The 23961-nt window shown below is 35.9% G+C and overlaps 1 protein-coding gene and 1 long non-coding RNA gene across 13 annotated transcripts in view; both read right to left on the minus strand.

The window, feature by feature from the left end:
- Positions 1 to 1418: 1418 nt before the first annotated feature.
- LOC127428458 (uncharacterized) lies at positions 1419 to 4290 on the minus strand. The gene is made up of 3 exons (XR_007895110.1): positions 3916 to 4290; positions 3497 to 3563; positions 1419 to 1981 (listed from the first exon to the last, which is right to left on the minus strand). It is a non-coding gene; the product is annotated as an uncharacterized LOC127428458 (long non-coding RNA).
- A 3069-nt stretch (positions 4291 to 7359) lies between these two features.
- Positions 7360 to 23961, minus strand: part of LOC127428446 (E3 ubiquitin-protein ligase NEDD4-like) — a 106317-nt gene continuing 89715 nt past the window's right edge. For all 12 annotated transcript variants that reach the window (XM_051676830.1, XM_051676829.1, XM_051676828.1 and 9 more), the window contains 14 exons: positions 19816 to 19870; positions 19008 to 19066; positions 18796 to 18861; positions 18242 to 18471; positions 14645 to 14766; positions 14424 to 14494; positions 13256 to 13351; positions 13060 to 13133; positions 12762 to 12822; positions 12532 to 12591; positions 12131 to 12238; positions 10749 to 10845; positions 10362 to 10434; positions 7360 to 9423 (listed from right to left, as the gene is read on the minus strand). In XM_051676830.1, coding sequence (XP_051532790.1) covers positions 9321 to 9423; positions 10362 to 10434; positions 10749 to 10845; positions 12131 to 12238; positions 12532 to 12591; positions 12762 to 12822; positions 13060 to 13133; positions 13256 to 13351; positions 14424 to 14494; positions 14645 to 14766; positions 18242 to 18471; positions 18796 to 18861; positions 19008 to 19066; positions 19816 to 19870 — 1275 coding nt within the window. In that variant the 3' untranslated portion in view covers positions 7360 to 9320. The remainder of the gene's footprint in view (positions 9424 to 10361; positions 10435 to 10748; positions 10846 to 12130; positions 12239 to 12531; positions 12592 to 12761; positions 12823 to 13059; positions 13134 to 13255; positions 13352 to 14423; positions 14495 to 14644; positions 14767 to 18241; positions 18472 to 18795; positions 18862 to 19007; positions 19067 to 19815; positions 19871 to 23961) is intronic.

The raw sequence follows: 23961 nt of genomic DNA on the forward strand, positions 1-23961 counted from the left end.
CTCTGTGAAAGGTCTAGACTAGACTAGACAGCAAACAAAAATGTGTGACGCTTTCTACAGGTCAATCATTTTGCACCTTCTCCTAGTATTGTAGTTGCAGAGAATTATTTTGGCATAATGCCATTTTTATGCCACGTTGCTCATAACAGTTGTCAGTTGAGGGCGCTATTTTGCGGCTGTTGTTTTTGACAATGGTTTCTACTCAATATCGGTCTCAATAAAGCTCATTTGGTATTTTTGGAGTGCTGAAAGGGGGCGTGGCTAAACCAATGGCTCAGTTTGTGGGAATTATAGAACAGCTAAAATCGCTTACAGAACCTTTAACTAATGATAACCTACACAACTTTTAAGGTTAAAAAAAAAAAATAATAATTAAAATGCAGGAGTTGTAAAATTATTGTTCACTGTTAGGTCATGTTAACTAATGTAGTTATACATTTTATGCATACAACTTTATTTTAAAGTGTTACCACTTTTTTTAAATAAGTATAATTTTTTTTATTGTGTCAGTGCTGCTAACAGCTTATTCTTTACAGTTAGCTACTGGTATTTTAGTATGATAAATATGCCAGTATACTGTAATAACATAGGAAACACTTGCTAATGTTATCACATTTATTATTATAAGTGCAATAAAAATAAGTAAAGTTTATGTAAAATGTTAAAGCTTAAACATATTTACTTTGTGTGAAATGAATGTGCAATGAGGAAAAAGATTATTGTTAGACTTGAATGAAATTGTTACACTTTAATGTTGGATGGTGAATGGAAGCTGCTAATTTTGAATGATAAGATGTACATATTTATGTTTTAATTTAGGTGTCCTGTTACAATACTTGAGTTTTTGTGCTATTCTTGTCTCTCTCTCTCTCTTTATTTCTTTCTTTCTTTTGAGCAGAGTTCATACAGTTAACATTTACTTTTTGTCACATGGTGAACTGTAGGATAAGGTGTTGAATCTGATGCTATGGAAATCTCTGTACACTTGCCCTAGTAAACAGCTGTTGATTTGCCCCAACAAGCATGACAAACCTTCCACCTTCACGTTTCAATCATCTCTCCAAAGTCATATGACTTATTGTCTCATTACTATATATAAACACATTCACATTTCCAAAGCAATGTAGTATTTGTCCTCTCTTTTTGATTTGTTATTGAAACGCTTGGGCTGCACAAATCACCTGAAATGTGTTTTACTTTAAACACTGTGATGTTGCAAACTGTATTCAGTTGAACGTGTTGCATTTTCAATGTATACTGATGTAGTTTTATGCAAATATAGTCTTATCATTGTGGTTGTGACATTGTGAGATGTTAAGCTTGCTTTACTAACTGTGGCTTGAGGCTCAAAGTTTATCAAATGCTTGGCTTAATTTAACCACAGTCCTGCTCTTTTGACTTTGAATGATACCCGTGTGTGAATGATTTGTATATAAATAAACATATTTTTCTTTATTGATTCTAGGCTTTATTTGAGCATTTTGAATTTACTGATAGCAATCCATCCATATAAACAACTAAACTTGGGAAACTGGCTAGCCATATATACATTGTTTTAATTGTCTTGGGGGTACCATGCTAAGTCATTTAGACTGTGTACAAGGGAACACAATATGCATACTTTACACATTAACATGTCTAATATAGACAACTGGGTCAGTAGGCATACCTATAGCAGACATGCCATCTTGCTTTGCCATCTATTTTTGCCAACCATCAATCTATCAACCAACCCGCCACAGACAAAATAAAGCCCCTCTGTATATACACACACATTCATACAATAAGACACAATGGTCGACTTCTCATATTCCCAAGAAGTCCATAAATGTGCTGTGAGAACTGTTGCTCTGTGCTGATTGGCTGAGGAGGTTGTGAGGTCTCACCGTGGCTATTTAGTGTGATAATGGCGTTTGATGACACAGGATACAAACACCATTGTCACACTCCACAGCTCAGGAGGACGAGAAGCAGATACAGTCTAGGAAGAAAGATAGGAGAGAAATAAGAGCGAAAGAATGAAATGGGAATGAGCAATTATACAGTACACCAGTTTAGTCATGTAAACATTAACCATTTGCCTTTGGCTCTATTTTTGCTAATTCACTGCAAAAATCACTTGGTATTTTTGTTTTTCTATTGAAAACATGTAAAAATCCTTAAACTAACAAAATCTGCTGGTCTTAAAAATGAAAACGGCCAGTGGGGTAAGAAAATTAAACTTAATTAGAAGGGGAAAATGAGTTTGTTTCTCACCTCAGAGAAAACCACTTTGAATAATTTAGCACAATTTAGCATATTTTCCTGTTGTAGCAGATTTTCAAGCAGATAAGTTCCTAATGTCAATGAATTCTGACCTCTTATCTACAGTAAACCCTCAAAATAAAACTGTGAACAACTACTAGCGCTTAAAACTAGGCTGACATATGTTGGCCTTTCTGTCTCTGTTATTAGCTGGCTCACACTCTAGTTTATGTGCAAACGTTATCCACCTGTAGTTAGATTACAGTTTTCTGTTTGCACCTTTTTTAGTGGAGTGGATGGGCACTGGGGGAACAGTGCAGCTGGTCTCTGCTTGGCTGATCTATGAACGTAAACTACTGATTGTGCCCTCGACTCCCACGTAGTATTCCATTAATAGGACAGAGTGATCTATAACTTATTCTGCATCCACGTCATTCCCGAATTACTGTAATTAAGAATTGTCAACTTTTTATTCATACTTTTATCAGGTCTGTAATTACAAATGGGGAATTCCATGTAAAAATCAAAATGGCAGTGGATTCAACAGTTTTAAGTAGCTCTATGATCTCCGAAAATTGGTACTTCTAGAATTCAGGTTGCATATGGGAAGGGCATTTTAGAACTCTGTGATCTTGTTCGAAATTCTAAAAGAACCTAAGTCCACATCCAAAGTCTTAACCCTAAAACATCAATGTTTTAAGTTTCCTAACGTCATCGTTTTCCAAAGTATGCGGATTTGGAGAGCATTTTCGAACGTTTCCATTTTCAGTGGAGGAAAATGCCATTCAAAATCCATGTGTTTTCAAATGAAAATGTATTAGTGTGGACATGGCCTAAGTCTGTTTTAAACCTTTGGGGGTATTTTTTGGTTTGACAGGCACATGATCATTTTAAAAATGGATATTTATTCTCCATTTACTGATGAAACAAAACAAAACATAACACAAAGTGGCACTTCTTATTACACTTTCCTAACAATTGCCAGTTTATTCAGTTTTGTTATGCTACAACTGTAGTAAGCAGGTTAATGATTTGTTATTTCTGATTGATTCAATGAATATTTTCTCTCGTGGACAAAAAATATAAGAAAGATTTTCTGTAGTTTATGCATAATCCTGTTGTGTGGCATAACTTTAAATATTAATATACTGTAGATATCCTCAAATATGTTCATTGTTCATCTAAATGAAACAATTGAAATATTTCTGAGAATGTCTCCAGTCTTTTATGGAAACAGTATGTTGAGACTTACCACAGCCCCCCCGTCCTGTTAAGATAGCTGATCCACATGTCTCTCCATGCTTTAGTATTGGTGTACACTGAAAAAGAAACACATACTTCAAAAAACACTCTGTCTCCTTTAAAACAAAACCAAACAAAACCACTGCACTTTCCTAACACTTGCACATTCAGTTAGAATTGATACGCCACTAATAAGTGAGTTACTGATTTGTTATTTTTGATTTCCTTAATAAATATCTTTCCGTGTGGAAAAAAAATAGATGAAAACTTTTCTGTAGTTTAGGCATATTCATTTTGTGTGGCATCATTTTAAATGTAAATATAGATCTACTCAAATGTGTTCCTTATTCATCTAAATCAAACTATTTAAATATTTCTGAGAACGTATCCACTGTCTTTGGTGAAAACAGTAGGCTGAGACCACATTACCCCGTCCCGTAAAGATGGCTGATCCACATGTCTTTCCATGCTTTAGTGTAGGTGTACGCTGAAAAAGAAACACACTTCACAAAACACTCTGTAAACTACAAACACTCCATCTCCTTTAGAACACACTGACACTCTCAGCCACACATAGTTTCCACAGCTCATACACAACTAAAACAAGTACACTGTCTGAAGAGAGTTTGCCATGACTGGTCATTCTACGCTCTCTTAACCTCCCTATATGTACCTAGAGGGGGTTTAGTCAAACAGTTAGTGCTGTTCTGCGATAAGCTTGGAGAAGTATTGATCCACAGTGACGTGGGGACGAGGTCACTTACCCAAAATCTGGTGCTTCAGAAAAAAGTAAATAAAAGTCCTTTTTCCTCTTAACACAGTGACTTAAAAAGAAGGGCAGCACTCTGAGCTTTTGGGATTGTATAACAATGGCAAATGCCAGATATTACTTACCATGGTAACAATAATTTGAATGACTTGCTGAGTGAGACATACTGTAGGGGTCAAGCAACCAGAAATCTCTTGACCTGGATTCTCTGTGGATTCTTACAATATTGTGTGTGAATGTAATATCTTATAATATTGCCTGTTACATAGAAAACTTAAAAATAATCAAATATTCACATGATTGTTTTTTTTTTTTTTTTGTGAACTAACACATTAAGCTCTTTTTAAAGAAAATTCTGTATGATACGAGTTAAAATGAACACGTTTCTAGTTTGGTGTTGATGAAGGGAATCTTCAGCCTTACTTGTGGGGATGCGGGGTACATATTGCAAGACTAAAAAGTTGGGAAACTATAGGATAAAGGTGCTTATAATTAAGTTTAAAAATTGAAGGAAAAATTTAACACCATAAATGCTACCAAAAGTCCTACTATTCTTGATTTTTTAAAACCCAGATATCTCAAGAGACACAAAAGACATTTGTAGCAGTGAAACAATCGCCATCTAATTACAACACTATAGAGGCCAGTGTAAGGGTTTAGTTCAAGTCAAATCCACAAAACACACAAACATAAATCTCAACGCTTTCCATGAAGCGTTAACAAACATTACCTGTTTGTAGCCGAGCAGCCAAGCCATAGTCAGGCCTACCGCAGTGTTACTGTAACATGACTGAAACTCATTCCATGAATCCAGTGTTCTCTTAATATATGTGATGCTGGTTTGGCAGAGGACTTGTTTGTGATTGCAGAAAGAGAGCTCTTGATAAAGTGTACAGGAAAGCAAGCTGCTTTTATTTGCTTGTCCTTGGATCTGATAGCTGCCCGATTGCACATGTGAATGAACTTAGTTTCTTTCACCGAGCCTCACACCATGTGTTTGGATTTGATGCTGACTATTAATTAATGTGGAAAATGTCAGCATTTAAAGAAAATATAAATATTATTTATAAAATAGAATTACCATTATAAATTCAAATATATACACTACTGGTCAAATGTTTTGAAACACTTATTCTTTATTATAATGATTTGTGTCTTATTTTAGAATAATAGTAAAGTCATCAAAACTATGGAATAACATAAATGGAACTATGGGAATTATGTTGTGACTAAACAAAATCCAAAATAATTCAAAACTGTGTTAGAGTTTAACATCTTCAAAATAGTCACCCTTTGCAGACATGTACTCTTGACATTTTCTCAACCAACTTCTTGAGGTATCACCCTGGGATGCTTTTTAAACAGTATTGAAGGAGTTCCCATCTATGTTGGGCACTTATTGGCTGCTTTTCTTTATTATTTGGTCCAAGTCATCAATTTCCAAAACTTTTTTTTTTTTTAAATTACATTTTAGTTTTGTAATGAAATAAATTAATATGGTGGCACAATTATATTTTTGTCAGCAAAACTAATTTAAAACATTTAAGCATACACCTTCAGATCAAAAGATTTTTAAGATCATGAGAAACATTTTAGTCAAGTGTTTCAAAACTGTTGACCGGTAGTGTGTGTGTGTGTGTGTGTGTGTGTGTATATATATATATATTTCCCCCTTAAGGTGTGTTTTTAGCCTCGTTGTGCCCCACTTGTCATAAGTCTAAAATATTTAAAAATTGTACAAAATTATCTATGGCTTTAGAAAAAACTGGCAACATATAATTAATATTATTTCTAAAATAAAATTATGAATATAAATTAAAATATATAACTATCAAATCATAAAAAAATATACATTTAATAAAATAAAATTATCAGTGCCTTATTTTACTTGAATTTTCACATATAATCATATAATAATTTTCAAATATAAATTCCAATATAAAACACAATTATTACAATTAAAACTATTAAATGTGTTAATGAAATTAAATTATGAATTACAAATCATTGCCTTGTTATATTTACATATATATAAATTATACTGCTAGTCATTTTTCTGCATAAAGTAGAAAATCTGTGGATTCAACTCAGAACTAGATTAAAAAGGCTGAACTGCTGCCAGATTTAACCCAGTTACCTGTGCCCGCAGCTTTGCAACAGGTCAAATCAATGAAAAGTTTGCAGTATCTGCAAATAGAAAACCATACCCCCTCCCTCTTCCATTACAACAAACTAAGATTCTTCATTCAGTCACTTGCATTTTCTCTGACTTTGAACAGTCCATAAAAGACAGAACATAGTTTATCTCAACCTGACATTTTGGAGTTAAGCCAAGCTTAAAGGAATACTCTGGGTTCAATACAAGTTAAGCTCAATCGACAGCATTTATGGCATAATATTGATTACTACAAAAAATAATCTTGACTTGCCTCTCCTTTTCCCTGAATGGGGTCAATCTGTAAACATTCAAATTCCCACTATTTCAAAAGTATAGCCATAAGACATAAACAATGTGTGTGTTAACATGATTTTAGTGTAATAAAATCACTTACTAACCTTTTCTGTGTAAAGTTATAGCCAAATTTTACAACTTCACTACCATGATGATGTAATGTCAACAAACCCTAAAATAACTATTTAATTGACTCTACAGCTCAAATAATACATGAGTTTTATCAGAAGTGTTAATGTAATTGCTTTTATAAAATGATAAGCTTCACATTTCTGCTTTTAAACCCTCCAAATATTCCCCACATAAACTTTCATTGTAAGCGCCTCACTGCAACCTCGGTTTTTGCTTTTTTTAAAGAATAATTGATTTGTAGGAATCAAAATTATGCCACAAATGCTGTCGATTGAGCTTAACTTGTTTTGAACTCTGAATATTCCTTTAAACTGAAACCTAAAACTAGACTATACTTGCTTTATATACATGCCTTCTTGCTTTGAAAATTCCCATTCTAATTATTACAAAAGTAACATGAATTAGTTGTCATTTAGTTAAACATTTACATCAAAATGAGCCGAAATCTGAGGTCATTCAAAAACAATGCATTATTTAGGACACCCCAAACAAATACAGCAATACAACAGCACACCATATTCAATTTTTCAGTTTATTTTGAACGAATTATACGAATCGCAAGGTCTTGTGGTGAGCAGGAACCAAAGTAAATGTTCCTCATCAATAAAAAAAGAACTGCCCTAAAAAAAAGGAAGGGTAATTTATAACAACAATAATAATCATAATATTATCATATCAGAGGCCCGGAAAGTGTGAGTGAGGAGGTTTACAGATCAAAACCTGGAAAAAGAAAATACAAAAAGAACCAGTCTGAAGTTTTACTCCAGATGGAGCTCGCTCTTACACAACTGATCTGGGAACAGTTATCAGCTTGTCCAATTCAATTGTGAATCATTTAAAGTGATAGATCACCCAGAACTGAAAATTCTGCAATCATATACTCACCCTCATGTTGTTCCAAACATCCTTTTGTTTTCCATGTAAGAAAAAAAGCCTAATGACTTTGGAACATCATGAGGCTGAGGAAACGACAGAATTTTTTTTGGGGGTGAACTATCCCTTTAAGGAAGAGTAGCCAAACTGACTCTAGATCAGCTGGGGCAAGCTATAATCCGAAAGCCCTGCTCCATGACTGATATGGTAGCAGCACGCAGCTTATTAACAATTGATATTGCACCAATGTTACTAAGTGCCTTAAAAAGAAATAAAATATATAATCATATTCAAGTTCACAAATAAAAAGGTGACGTGACCCTAATGTGTGATCAATAAAGTGCCCTTTTAGGTATAGTGATGTTAGAAGAAAAAAGAACAAAAGAAAGACAGACAGAAAGTTTACATACTGAAAGTCTACGAGACTTGCAGTGTTAAATCACAGCGCTTTTTAAGATAGCTTCACTCTGTGCCGCTCATTAATACTTTGAACAGATTTAACACGTACAGTAGAAGAATCCAATGGTTTCTTTCCCCAAAACAAACTAATTTACAACATTATGAACAGGTTTCATTATAATAATAATAAAGATAAGAACAATACTTATTATAATAGAAGAAAACCCTCTGCGACAAACTAATTTACATGTTCAATGCATGTCCATATTTATCCGTAGCTTCTTTTCGATCTTACTCTCAACCAAGAAGGAGAATAGCTTTATAATTACTACGTAATCATATTGAAACACAAGATGCATGTTCATGCCAGTTTTCATAGCAATACAATAACCATGTTGATCATGTTTTTTTGTTTTTTTTTACCCACAATGATATGGATATTTATTTGAATATAGCTAGGCCATTGATGCATTTTTGATAACTTTGCTTAAAATAGTAAACCACTTTGTTGGTACAAATTTCCATTTACTCAGTAAGAATGATAATAATAACAGCCATAATAAACTATTAAAAACAATTATCAACATCCTGTTGCTTATTGGCTTGCAAAAGAAGATAAAAAAATAATCCTCGATGAAGGAAGTGGAAACTTGGTGTAGTCGGCGGGATAGGTGAGGATAAGGGTGTGTCCTTTATCCTGGCTGCGATTCCTAAGGTAATCTGGTGGTATTAAGCCCTGATAAAATAGTTCAGCATTACGTTTGTGGTATTGATGCAGAAACATGACTGGTTACAGTGGTCGTTTTTATGTTGTATCAAGGCCACGGCCACTCTGAGGCCACCCGTTCAACACTGACATGTATCAGAGCAAATTCTTTCAATATCTCCAAACCACTGCTGATACAAAAGTTACCATGGCCTCAGAGATAGATTTAAAAATAAAAATGAAAGAGTGTTGGTAGTGAATATTGTTTGAAGGATATCGTAGAGCTGTTTGGCAACTCAAAAACATGTCCACAGCCAATGGTGTTCCAGCTAAACTGATACATGCATATACTGTTTTGACATCACACACCTGCGACTGCTGGGATTTGGCTGTACAATGGCAACTTGAGAGTATGTGTACATGTGAGTATACGTGTATGTTTCATGTTCATGTCTCTGCTTGTCAGTTGTGTTAGGAGAGCACATGTGTACGAAGGGATCTGATTAGTCGACGCCCTCGAAGCCTTGGGCGTTCTCCACTGCCATCAAAAGCTTCTCCCGCAGGTCCTCAAACGACTCGTAAGTGGGGAGGTCCAGGCGATTAAAGCTGAGAGAAAAACATCATTGAAAACAAACTTATTTCAACATAAAAGCACTGAAAAGCATTAGTAATTTTTACGAATATTTTCTAGAGATTTTTTTTTACTGATTTAGTTTTATTAAGACTGATATGATACCAATCATTTTAATGTTCATCTGATAAATGAAATGCAAAACAAATGTGCAATTATTGTTTATTTTATTTCTGTCTGAATCTAAGTCTGTAGTCTTAAGTAAATTGGACTACAAAAAAACAAAAACAGTATTCATTATGTTTAAAAAGTAATTATGAAGAAATCTATGATTATTTCTAGTTATTTAATTTTATAATTGCTACTAGTATAAATCATAGTATAATACAATCAAATAATTTTAGACTAATTTATTTTATTTTAATTTAATAATAGTATTGTTTTTATCTATTACTTATTATTTATAATCATGTCATTTTACTATTATTTAAAAACAGTATATTAAAAATGTATTATAATTTAATAATAATAATAATAATAATGATAAAATTGTTATTTATAATTAATTTTATTATTACTATTATTATTTTATATTATAATAAAATTAAATACTACTACTACTACTACAAATAAAAACTAAAACTAAGAGAAGGTGGAACATTTCCAAAATGATTTTAAACAATATTTAGCAATTTATAGGTACATCTGATATAATAGTGTAGTAGAAAATTTTGAATATCGAACCTTAGCAGGTCCAAATATCGAATATTGATTTGTCTCTAATTGTTTTAAATATTGGAAATAATCAAAACAACCTGTTTGTTTTACAGAAAAGGAACAATTATTTCTACCATAAAAAAAATATTAAAATAATTAAACACAAAACAATCAATCATTCTTAAAAAAGATATGACAGAAACATAAAGTGGTGTTGTTTCCATAAATAAAGTGGCCATATCCTTGCGGGTCTTACCACGTGTGAGCTCGAGGGAGTTTGTCAGGTGTCCCCCACTGCTCTATTGTAAACAACTGCGGCCCATTGGAACCTGCAAGAGATCACATAATACATCAAGAACCAAAAACATGACAGCAAACTCATTCTATAGATCTCAATGGGGAGAGCTAAGAGCTGAAAACAGAGGAAGCTGCAATAAACATCTTCCTTTACATGAAGTCTCCATTACATCATCAACCACTCAGCAAACTAGGCAAAAACTATTTACTTAATTTAGAAAAATGGTAAAACATTAGACTGTATCATCAATTACATTAATTGAAGACGATTGGGATATACTTACAAAACTGAATAAAATGAAGTTTAATTGTGGTACTCAGAGAACCGTGGAAGAATATTATTTACCGTAGAGTTCAGCAAAGCCGTTCATTGGCACTCTGGATGTTCCGGTGACAAACTGCAGAAGTCTGATTCTCTTCTCAGCATCCATTAACAACACAGCCTGAACAGAGACAGAATGACATACACTTTTGGCCAATTTTCATAAGCTTACTCTAATGGCAAGAAAAACTTATGCCTTGCAATGCATCCTTGAATCGGCAATGTGAGGAAAAACACATAACAAATGTTACTGTTGAAAAAATTGCCATGCTATTGCTTTGAAAAGTTACCCATGTTCCGCCACATTTACAAAGGCAGTTTTCTTGACAAAAATTACCCTAGCGTTCAATTTTAAGTATGCATCAGAGGAGATTATCCACTAAAAATCTTTTCAACTTTATTTGTATGCAGCTCCAGTGACCTTACCCTCCCTAGCAACCGGGCCAATTTGGTTGCTTAGGAGACCTGGCTGGAGTCACACAGCACACCCTGGATTCAAACTCGTGACTCCAGGGGCTGGTAGTCAGCGTCAATACTCGCTGGGCTACCCAGGCCCCAATTTTGTCATTTTTTATTTTATTTTTTATTTTTCCCCTTTTTCTCCCAATTTGGAATGGCCAGTTCCCAATGTGCTTTTAAGTCCTTGTGGTCACGTAGTGATTCGCCTCAGTCCGTGTGGCGGAGGATGAATCCACGTCTGAGATCGTCAACCCACACATCTTATCAAGTGGCTTGTTGAGCGTGTTGCCACGGAGACATAGCGCGTGTGGAGGCTTCACAACATCCACCGCGGCATCCACGCTCAACTCACCACGCGCCCCACCAAGAACGAATCACATTATAGCAACCATGAGGAGGTTACCCCATGTGACTCTACCCTCCCTAGCAACCGGGCCAATTTGGTTGCTTAGGAGACCTGGCTGGAGACACTCAGCATGTCCTGGGATTCGAACTAGCGAACTCCAGGGGTGGTAGCCAGTGTCTTTACCACTGAGCTACCCAGGCCCCAATTCTGTCATATTTTTAATCAAAGCGACATTTGAGGGTCGGGAGGAGAGAATGAGATAAGGAAATGTTGTGAGCTAGACATGTCAACATGTAACAAATTTACTTTAGGACAGTGGAATTTATATCCACTAGAAACGAAGTTTCAAAGACAACACATCTGCTACATGCACATTTCATGGCAAGTTTGTATGTATTTGAGTTTGTGTATGCAGAAAAAGAGACTGCTCCAGACTACTGATAAGAAAGTTCTAATACTCTTTCATCAGTGTAAACACTCTACGAGCCTCACATCGAACAGACTTTGATCAGAGACTGCCTGCTGTGAACATAGCATGGGGACACAAACAAACATGCATATACACACACACAAAACACACAAGCTACCTGTGGCTACTTACCTTCCAAAACCACTGTATCACAGGGTGATTTGGGCAGTAACCGTTCTTATAGACCGTGTGCTGCCTCCAGTCATTCACGTCTACATCTCCCAGACCACACATCAACAGCTGAGGAGAGAAAATGTATGCATGATGAACAACATCAATAACACAGACCAATATTTTTCTACTCTTTTACAGTTCTGTCAAACTTTGTAAATGGGACTGTTTCCCCCTTAGCATACAATGAAACAGATAGGAACACATGGGAAAAATCTGATTCTTTCAAAATATTACAGACAGTGTCTTGCACTTTTATGAGGATATATGTATATTTCTATAAAAGTAACAGGCATGGAGGATGTAGTCTCCATGACAACGGCAGACACTGAGTAATCTGTATGTGGGAAGAGTGCTGTTACCTCCAGTTCGTTTTCATCAAAAATCTTTATCAAGTCGATAGGAATGAGTTCAGTGAAACCCTGTAAAATGGATATTAAAAAACATTCTTAAGCAAGTATGTCACTGCATATGGCATATAGATATCTGAAATAATTGCACAGTGAAATACAGCTATATTTTGCTGCTGCCTAGTGGTCACAGCTGAAACCACAGAAAGCTACTTATTGTGTGTGTTGGTGTGATTTCGTACCTCCAAAAAGGCATTCATCTGCTTCTGTACTCTGTTCACAAACCTCCACTGAATCACCAAGCTGTGCAGAGCAAAAAATAAATAAATAAATAATATATATGTATATATATATATATATATATATATATATATATATATATTGTTAGTAAGAGATATGAGAAAGCTAAAATCTTACATTAGTAGACAGTATTAGTGTAGCATAACACTAGTTTCAACCCAAAAGCTGATGTTGCTGAAATGTTACAGACACAATATCTTTGCGAGAACGACAATTGTCTGTTTTACATATGTAACTCACTCTATGTATTCCTTTTTGTTGTCATTGGTTACAACCATGTCTGATCCGCTTGGCTTCAAATCCACCTGGTAAGTCTATATATATAAAAAATAAAAAAAATAAAAAATAAAAACTTTTACACTTACACAATAAAGGGTAAACAATTCCAACTCCTTTACTGTGTATTTTTAAAATTATTACACTGCATACGTGTTACCTGTCCAAAGTTGTCCTCATCAATACAGAACCGCAAGTCCAGTTCTGTGGGGTCGTTTTCTAGTATCCACTTCAGAGAGTTGTAGTATTCACTGTCCTACACGGTGTACACACACACATATATAAAAATTAGAAAAGTATATACATACAATAGACTAGTAACTTATTAGCAGCGTTGGGGAGTAACGGAATACATGTAACAGGATTACGTATTTAAAATACAAAATATAAGTAACTTTATTCCACTACAGTTACAATTTAAATCATTAGTAATTAGAATACAGTTACATTCAAAAAGTATTTTGATTACTGAAGAGATTACTTTGCATTTTATTGTCATTTGTTTCATTTAATATTTAGTCCTTTCAGATGGAAAACATTTATACATATTTATGATGTGATCCAAAGTGCATTTGAACAGCGGTGAAACACTTTCTTATGATGTGTTACATTCATACGAGCAAACAGAGAAGTAAGTTTGAAGTAAGTTTGGAGCAGAAGAAATAGAAATAAACCTTGTGTAAATTGTCAGCTTTACGCTAAGATAAAATGCTATTTCTAGCCATTTTACATGCACGTTACCAGGCGCGACCATATTTTTTTTATCAAGAAAATTCACGTTGGATCATAATTTCTTTTTTTCTAGTAAGACCTTTGATATTAGGGCAAAAATCGTATTCTTGATAATAATGTTTGTATTGTTTTCCTGTAAAAATATCTAAAAATTCTTAAAACAAGATCAATTTGATTTATCTTGTTTTAGAAACAACACTGCATAAGATATTTAGGTTTTTCAGAGAATGTATTTTTAACATGTGTATTTTATCTTACTGTACTGGCAGAGTTTTTATAGTCAAAACAAGTGAAAAAAATCTACCAGTGCTGAAGAAGTAATCCAAAGTATTTAGAATACGTTACTGACCTTGAGTAATTTAACGGAATACATTACAAATTACATTTTACAGCATGTATTCTGTAATCTGTAGTGGAATACATTTCAAAAGTAACCCTCTCAACCCTGCTTTAAAGGGAGTATGTAACAAAATCAATGCCTTCAAAAAACACATTTCAATGATGATTCTGCATTTATAGTTTCAAATTTTAAAAAAATGTGTTGTGTTGCTGTTGTACAGTAGATTATATCCTAAAATGTGTTTGTATAAACGCACCACTGACTCCATATCATTTAGTGTGATCTGTTTGCCCAGCATCATTTTGTAGAACGGTCGAATAAAGAAACCTATATAAAAAAACAAAAACAAGATATTGCCATTTCTTTCAAGGGACAAAACAAAACAGATATACCAGGATAAAATAACCTGCAAAAGTAAACTGCAAAACTATTGAAAACATCAAAGCATAGCATCTCAAAGGTAACAGGCACACATACCATCCAATAGCTTGCCATGATACACAGCCATGCCTGCAACCCGACCGATGAACTTGAAGTATGAGAGATGATCTTCATTACAGAGGCCGGAGTTCGGATTGATCTGGAGTGTGTAGTTATCTCTGCAACCAGACAAAAAAAAAAAAAAAATGTTAAATGACAGAATTACAAAGCCAGCCCCTCTGTGTCTAATAATGAGTGCCACTAAACTTTAATTCAATAGTGGAATCAAACAAGATAACAGACAGTCTCTGTAAAACAGTAATCGCCAAACATTTGGAACGATAAAATGAAGGACAGATAGAACAAACTATAGACACAAGGACAGACAGACACAGAACGATAGATAGACAGAACGACAGACAGATATAGATTAAAAGAATGATAAATAGAACGATAGCTAAAGAGATAGAACTATAACACTATACATACAACGACAGATAGACAGACATAGATAGATTAAGAGAATGATAAATAGAATGATAGCTAAAACAATAGAACTATAAAATGATAGACAGACAGAGAGAACCATAGATAGTACGATACATAGACAGAACGACAGACAAAGATAGATAAACAGAATGATAGATAGAATGACAGACAGACAGACATAGATAGTTAGATAGACAGACAGACAGACAGACAGACAAAGATAGATAGAACAATAGATAGAATGACAGACAGACAGACAGAATGACAGACAGACAAAGAAGATAGAACGATAGAATGACAGACAGACAGACAGATAGACAGAATGACAGACAAAGAAGATAGAACGATAGATAGAATGACAGACAGACAGACAGACATAGATAGTTAGATAGACAGACAGACAGACAGACAGACAAAGATAGAACGATATACAGAATGACAGAGACAGACAAAGATAGATAAACAGAACGATAGATAGAATGACAGACAGACAGACAAAGATAGATAGAACAATAGATAGAACAATAGATAGAATGACAGACAGACAGAATGACAGACAGACAAAGATAGAATGATAGATAGAATGACAGACAGAATGACAGACAGACAAAGATAGAATGATAGACAGACAGACAGAATGATAGCTAGAATGACAGACAGACAAAGATAGATAGATTAGAACGATAGATAGAATGACAGACAGACAGACAAAGATAGATAGAACAATAGATAGAACAATAGATAGAATGACAGACAGACAGACACTCAGACAGACAAAGATAGAACGACAGACAGACCAACATAGATAGAACAATAGATAGAATGACAGACAGACCAAGATAGATTAGATAGAACAATAGACAGAATGCCAGACAGACAGACAGACAGAATGACAGACAGACAAAGAAGATAGCACGATAGACAGACAGAACGATAGATAAAATGACAGACAGACAAGATAGATTAGATAGAACAATAGACAGAATGCCAGACAGACAGACAGACAAAGAAGATAGATAGAACAATAGATAGAACAATAGATAGAATGACAGACAGACAGATAGACAGAATGACAGACAGACAGACAGACAAGAGAAAGATAGATAGAATGACAGACAGACCAAGATAGATAGAACAATAGATAGAATGACAGACAGACAGACAGACAGATAGACAGAATGACAGACAGACAAAGAAGATAGAACAATAGATAGAATGACAGACAGACAGACCAAGATAGATAGAACAATAGATAGAATGACAGACAGACAGACAGAATGACAGACAGACAAGATAGATTAGATAGAACAATAGACAGAATGCCAGACAGACAGACAGACAGACAAAGTAGATAGAACAATAGATAGAATGACAGACAGACAGATAGACAGAATGACAGACAGACAGACAGACAAAGAGAACGATAGATAGAATGACAGACAGACCAAGATAGATAGAACAATAGATAGAATGACAGACAGACAAAGATAGAACGATAGATAGAATGACAGACAGACAGATAGACAGAATGACAGACAGACAAAGAAGATAGAACGATAGATAGAATGACAGACAGATAAACAGAACGATAGACAATGACAGACAGACATAGATAGTTAGATAGACAGACAGACAAAGATAGAACGATATACAGAATGACAGACAGACAGACAAAGATAGATAAACAGAACGATAGATAGAATGACAGACAGACAGACAAAGATAGATAGAACAATAGATAGAACAATAGATAGAATGACAGACAGACAGATAGATAGAATGACAGACAGACAGACAAAGATAGAACGATATACAGAATGACAGACAGACAGACAGACAAAGATAGATAAACAGAACGATAGATAGAATGACAGACAGACAGACAAAGATAGATAGAACAATAGATAGAACAATAGATAGAATGACAGACAGACAGATAGACAGAATGACAGACAGACAAAGATAGAACGATATACAGAATGACAGACAGACAGACAGACAAAGATAGATAAACAGACAGATAGACAGAATGACAGACAGACAGACCAAGATAGATAGAACAATAGATAGAATGACAGACAGACAGACAGAATGACAGACAGACAAAGAAGATAGAACGATAGATAGACAGACAGACAGAACGATGGATAGAATGACAGACAGACAGATAGATTAGATAGAACGATAGATAGAATGACAGACAGACAGACAAAGATAGATAGATAGATAGATAGAACAATAGATAGAACAATAGATAGAATGACAGACAGACAGACAGACAGAACGATAGATAGAATGACAGACAGACAGACCAAGATAGACAGAACGATAGATAGAATGACAGACAGACAAACAAAGATAGATAAACAGAACGATAGATAGAATGTCAGACAGAAAGACCATGATAGATAGATAGAACAATAGATAGAATGACAGACAGACAGACAGACAGACCAAGATAGATAGAACAATAGATAGAATGACAGACAGACAGAATGACAGACAGACAAAGAAGATAGAACGATAGATAGAATGACAGACAGACAGACAAAACGATAGACAGAATGACAGACAGACAAAGATAGATAGATAGAAGGATAGATAGAATGACAGACAGACAGACAAAGATAGATAGAACGATAGATAGAATGGCAGACAAAGATAGATAGATAGAACGACAGATAGACAGACAAAGACGACAGACAGACAGACAGATTCTTTGACTGTGGTTGGCAGTTTGGCTGTGAGCAGAGAAAATGCAATAAACGGAAAAATAACAGAAGGGAGGAGGGAAGTGAGGGAGACAGACAAGATGCAAAGAGAATGACTCAGTGTTTTATTTAATGAAGGAGAAATTAAATACTGTTGTGGCTCTAACAACAGCGTGTTTTCAGTCCTAAGGCCTGCCTACAGCTAAATGATGACACCCTTCTACAAAACACCATTAAACAAGTAAGCTAAAAACTGCAAATGAAGGGGAAAAGCTGGTTCACTCAAGTCTGAGGCGCTAAAGTAAAGCATCTTGGATCCACATTAAAGAACATACAGATAAGAGGCTAGAAGTGGAGGTGGGCGATTCAGGATTTTGGTTCCAGTAGAAGCAAATCTGCCAGAAAAGTTCAAACTCAATCCAAAACTAAAGCACGCATACTCAAGGCAACTTACGTGGCCGAGTATTCAAACAGCCCATAATAAGGGTTGAACATCTCCTTGGAGAGCAGGAAGAACCATTCTCTTGCCACGCCTCCATAGTCCAGACCTTTCTCCGATTCAAACTCGATCCACAGACGGGCCTTCAGGTTGTCGGGTTTCTTTAGAGACATGATCCGTCTGTACGATTCTTCAAAGATGTTATTTCTGTGCAGCTTCATCTCAAAACGGTTAGGAATATCTGCCTGTGGAAGGGGGAGAGAGAAAGAGGGTCACACTTTGACAACAGACCTAAACATAACAGACAGTTTTATCCTGATATTTATGAAATATCAGCGCTTAAATCGCAAAAATGACTAATTGAAATAAACACGCCTGTTCGTTATCGTCAGCTAACAGCTTTAAGCTACAAACTAACACCTGAAACAATCACAGTACTGTAAATGTCGCTTCTACCGTGTGAAGAACGATTTAACACCTAGTAAGAAAAAAATGCTCTTCATTAGTGCCCAGAAATACAACGTGAGATTTAAGTTTCTGAAATGCTTTGAGAGAAGCCTGTTTCTCACCGGTTTCTTTAATTTCTTCCTGAAATAGTCGTATTTCTGCTTGAATTCTCTTGAATATGGCACCGCCTAAAACAAGACAGACAAATAACAAATACAGACTCTCAAATACATCAGGGGAACAAAACATTAGTCACACAAAACAGCCCTTTTTTTAAAATATATTTTCACTGTCAAACTGTGGTCAGTTACGTGTAGAATAAAAGGTCACTCACAGGACCAGTGATAGCAGGACTCTGAAGGCGAGGGTCTTCCCACTGCGTCTTTTTGGTGTCTGAGAGGGAGGAGAAGAATTTTGTGAGCCCATATCACCTCTTTCATATCATTGCTTTATGTTATTTGAGTGACAAAATATATAGAACTAATTTAGAGGGAAACTGAAGTTTTCAAGCTTTAAACCAAAGATTCATTCACATAAACGGAGCAGCCATTGGACTAGGCAAAACTTAAGAGCTTATGTTTGTAAACGTGTGTGGCTGACAAACTCGACAGGTATCGACTGCGGTAGCAGATTCAGAAGTCAATGAACTACATTGAACACACCTGTGTTTTGGAACGAGATGGGGACGGACACGGAGGACATGTCCGTGTTTAATGATGCATGCGTAAACTGATCTCTAAACTCGTGTTACCTTAAACATCTAAATAGTTACTGATCAGACGGTTACTTAGATAAAACAACAAATAGAAACCTGAGAGCATATATGTGACAGGAGCACGCCCTTATGTGTAGGCTTAGTGTTTTAAATAGTATTCTGCCTTACAAGATACCTCCCTTTGGTCAAATTCTAAGACAACATCGGATTTATCCTTTACACAAAAGGCAATCCCATATTGCATTACAATAAGAAAAAAAGAAAAATCCATCCAAGATGGTGGACAGAGTCAAAAGAATTCTTGACTGTAAATATACTTTATAAGAGAACTATTCCTTTAAGAAGGTAAATAATGTCAATTTTGACTTCATGCTGACTTTAAAGTGTGCCCTTGTTCTGTTTTTATCAATGAAGTGAGTGTCCTTACTGTGGTCGATGTAGAATGTTCTTCCATCTGCATGCACTCGTTCCTCCCACCCAGGCTGTGGAGTTTTAGAGAAGAAAAGAGAAAGATTTTGTTAAGATCAGTCGAAACAACAAGACGTGCATTTAAGCACCACTGACACACCAATACAAAAACAACAATGGAGAACGTGACGGGAGGAATAAACAGAAAGATATGAAGACTTCTTGGTTCAGTGTGGGAGTGGTTCCACGACAAGGTTCCATGCAGAAGAGAGCAGGTCGGTCGTTTATTCATTCGCCCACTCTCTTTTGACAAACACATTCACACCCAGCCACTCATCTTTTTAGAGCGGAGACCCCAAGACCTGCAAGAACCCACGTTAATACTTGTGTCTGACCCACCCCGCAAGGACAAACTACAGCCATTTTAACACATCCAAAAACAGGCCAACAACACATAACCCACAACATCAAGGTAAGCGGTTTCACTGCCCACACAGGGGATCCGAAGAGACAAGACCTTTGTTCACAACTTAGAGACTGAGTCAAAATCAACAACGCTCTCGTGCTAAAACGGGCATCAACCAAAACTGGCATAGAATGAAGCACAGGGTGCACGCTATGCAGTCGAGGATGCAGAGCAGAAGATGGATGGATGGAGAGAGATGGTCAAGATACGTGCAGAGAGAAGTATAGGGTGAGTTCAGGTAACCTGGGAAACTTTTTGTCATTCATTTCAATCTAAATTCACCCGACAGAAAGCGAGAAAGATAAAGATGGAGACAATGTCAGAGACATATAAATAATAATAAAAAATAAAAAAAAGACAAACAGAGCTCAAGAGAAGGGTTTGGAAAGTAAAAATACCATTGAAAATCTCCATGGTGAAAATTAGTGATAATGTAACCTTTCAAGACAGACCTACATAGAGCTCTGAAACAGCTGAAGCAATAGTATATGCTATACTGGCCAACTGACACTGGTTTTATTGATAACTAGAGAGTGAAGTGGCTGATGTCAATACAAATACAATTTAACTATATCAACTGAGATGTATACATAAATGCTGATATTAAACATTCAATATTTACTCAATTCACACAAAAAAATACTTAAAAACAAATGTTTAAGTCAGGGTAAGGAGCTTCAGTTAATGTTCACATCAACCATCAGAATAGGGAAAAAAATGTGATCTCAGTGATACGGACCGTGGCATGATTGTTGGTGCCAGATGGGCTGGTTTGAGTATTTCTGTAACTGCTGATCTCCTGGGATTGTCACGCACAACAGTCTCTAGAATTTGGTCAAAATGGTGCCAAAAAATAAATAAAATAAATCCAGTGAGCAGCAGTTCTGTGGACGGAAATGCCTTGTTGATGAGAGAGGTCAACAGAGAATGGCCAGACTGGTTCGAACTGACAAAGTCTACGGTAACTCAGATAACCACTCTGTACAATTGTGGTCAGAAGAATATCATCTCAGAATGTTATTCTGAGATGCGGGTTGGTGCTGTTTGGCGGCACGAGGGGGACCTACACAATATTAGGCAGGTGGTTTTAATGTTGTGGCTCATTGGTGTATATATGTTGTATATATTAGCACTGTCAATCCATTACAATTTTTAATTGCAATTAATAGCATAATGTTTCGGAGTTAATCGCGATTAATCGCAGATTTTGAAAGTGCTGAAATTTTACTATATACTACTTTTCCTGTAAAAATTCATTTATTTACTTTTTTAGGAAAGAAAACAAAAACATATGTAACAATATAATGCTTCATTAACATTTTCCAAACAAACCCTTCCACAGAAAAAGATGCACTAAAATATCACCAATTCAAGTGACATTAAACATTTCCCAAAGTCTAAGTGGGAGGTTGACTAATTAAAAGAACTAGTCCCCACATAGGTTGCATATTCATTGCAACTCTCATCCTCCACAATATTGATCAGCTGGCAGACTATATTTGGAGGGTTTAAAAGGCAGAAATGTGAAGCTTATAATTTTCTATATTTATAAAATCAGTTGCATGATAAAACTGTTAAAACGTGTGTAATATTTGAGCTGTAAAGTTTTTAAAGGCATTACGTCATCTTGGCAATAAAGTTGTAAAATTAAACATAACTTCAAAGTCTATGGATTTGGACAACGTCTAACGTTTAACGTCTAAGGACTAGCCCCATTCACTTCCATTGTAAGTGCCTCACTGTAACCCAGATTTGTGCTTTTTTTAAAGGAGGGACATGTCGAAATGTATTTTTGTGGCAATCAACATTGTCACAAATGCTGTCGACTGAACTTGTATTGAACCCGAAATATCATGTTTAACTGACAGATCAAATTCCTGTTGAAGTACCACACTACCCACAATAGTAAAGCAATATCTAGTGCAAATCCATGGAAACAGAAATCATGGCAGGCCAGGAGGCTAGAAAGTTAGTTAGCTACCTGCTTCATGTTAGTTAACATGGGACGTTGTAGCCTTAGAGTGCAATCAATAAAAAAAGTATTTTCTGTTTTTCAATTATTTTGCACTTTGAATAATATGGCATAATGCTTTTATTCATCTTGCAGATTGTTTGTTTGATTCATTTTTTTAAATACTTATGAAGAAAATGTATAGGAAAATTACTTCTGGAACCCAGGACACAGAAAAAAGTAAGCGGTCACTCTTGAGCTCTATAGAGAATGTTGAAATACTGAAATGCAAAGAAAAAAAAAGTGTGACAACAATCAAGAAAGAGAGAGTTAGGACAATGAAAAGGAAAAGAGAGACAGTCATTCATGCCAGTAATGATAAAGAGGGGAGAAGAGGTCAGAGTTGGTGGGCAGGCAGGTAAACACGCAGGCAGAGAGAGGACCGACCTCCTCTGGAAGATTCTGCCACAAACAGCATCGAGCGCAGAGCACAGCATATTCCCCACGCCACCGAGAGACCAGAGAGAAATCACACACACCACCAGCTTGTGAGAAAGCACTACTGTTATTGTTGTGTTAAAGGGAGTCATGAAATTAGCATTTAAAACATCAATCATAAGCAAAATGTGACGCTATAAACATATGTGGACGAAGGGAAAAATGTCCGATGCATTGTTCGAGTCATTTTGTCCCAGAAACGAATTTTGAGTTTAATGCACTCAAGTAAAAAGTAAAGCTTTATAATGGTATAGTTATTATTCTTCTACTCCAAGCCTCTTTTCAAATATAATCTTTTAAATGTTGGCTGAGACTTTTCTTTGTACTTTGGTACATAACTCCAAATGTGGTTCTGGGTCAAAATGACTTATAATTATGGAGCAGGTTGCATATGCTTAGATATTTGGTGGAGGAAATTAATATTATTATAATTTATTTTTTTTTCTCCCCAATTTGGAATGCCCAATTCCCAATGCGCTCTAAGTCCTCGTGGTGGCGTAGTGACTCGCCTCAATCCGGGTGGCGGAGGACGAATCTCAGTTGCCGCCGCGTCTGAGACCGCCAATCCGCGCATCTTATTACATGGCTTGAGCGCGTTACCGCTGAGACGTAGCGCGTGTAGATGCCCACGCTATTCTCCGCGGCATCCACGCACAACTCACCACGTACCCCACCGAGAGCGAGAACCACACATTATAGCAGCCATGAGGAGGTTACCCCATGCGACTCTACCCTCCCTAGCAACCGGGCCAATTTGGTTGCTTAGGAGACCTGGCTGGAGTCACTCGGCACGCCCTGGATTCGAACTCGTGACTCCAGGGGTGGTAGTCAGTGTCAATACTCGCTGAGCTACCCAGGCCCTGAAAATTAATATTATTAAATAGATAGTTCAGACTTTAAACTCTGATTGGACGTTTAAAGGCACTGGAAAAGGACTACAAAAGTTGTATGTTTACATAAAAAAAACAACTTAAAAAAATATTGCAAACAGACGCAAATGGATGGATGTCTGGTGAGAATGGCTCCTAATGCATTCTAAGTTGTGTTGCTTGGCAAACTAAAACATTAATTGGTGGTTGAATTGTTTATTTTGATAATTATTAAAGGTGCTGTAAGAAAATGTTCATTCTCCTCGAAAGATATCACTGAGATAAGTGTCCTGAGAAATCTCACCGGTCTCTGTGACGGCACTAGACTGTGTAAACAGCAAACAAAAAATGTGACCGCAGGCAGCGGGCACATTCTTTGAA

The sequence above is a fragment of the Myxocyprinus asiaticus genome, chromosome 38, assembly GCF_019703515.2.
Source record: "Myxocyprinus asiaticus isolate MX2 ecotype Aquarium Trade chromosome 38, UBuf_Myxa_2, whole genome shotgun sequence".
NCBI lineage: Eukaryota > Metazoa > Chordata > Actinopteri > Cypriniformes > Catostomidae > Myxocyprinus > Myxocyprinus asiaticus.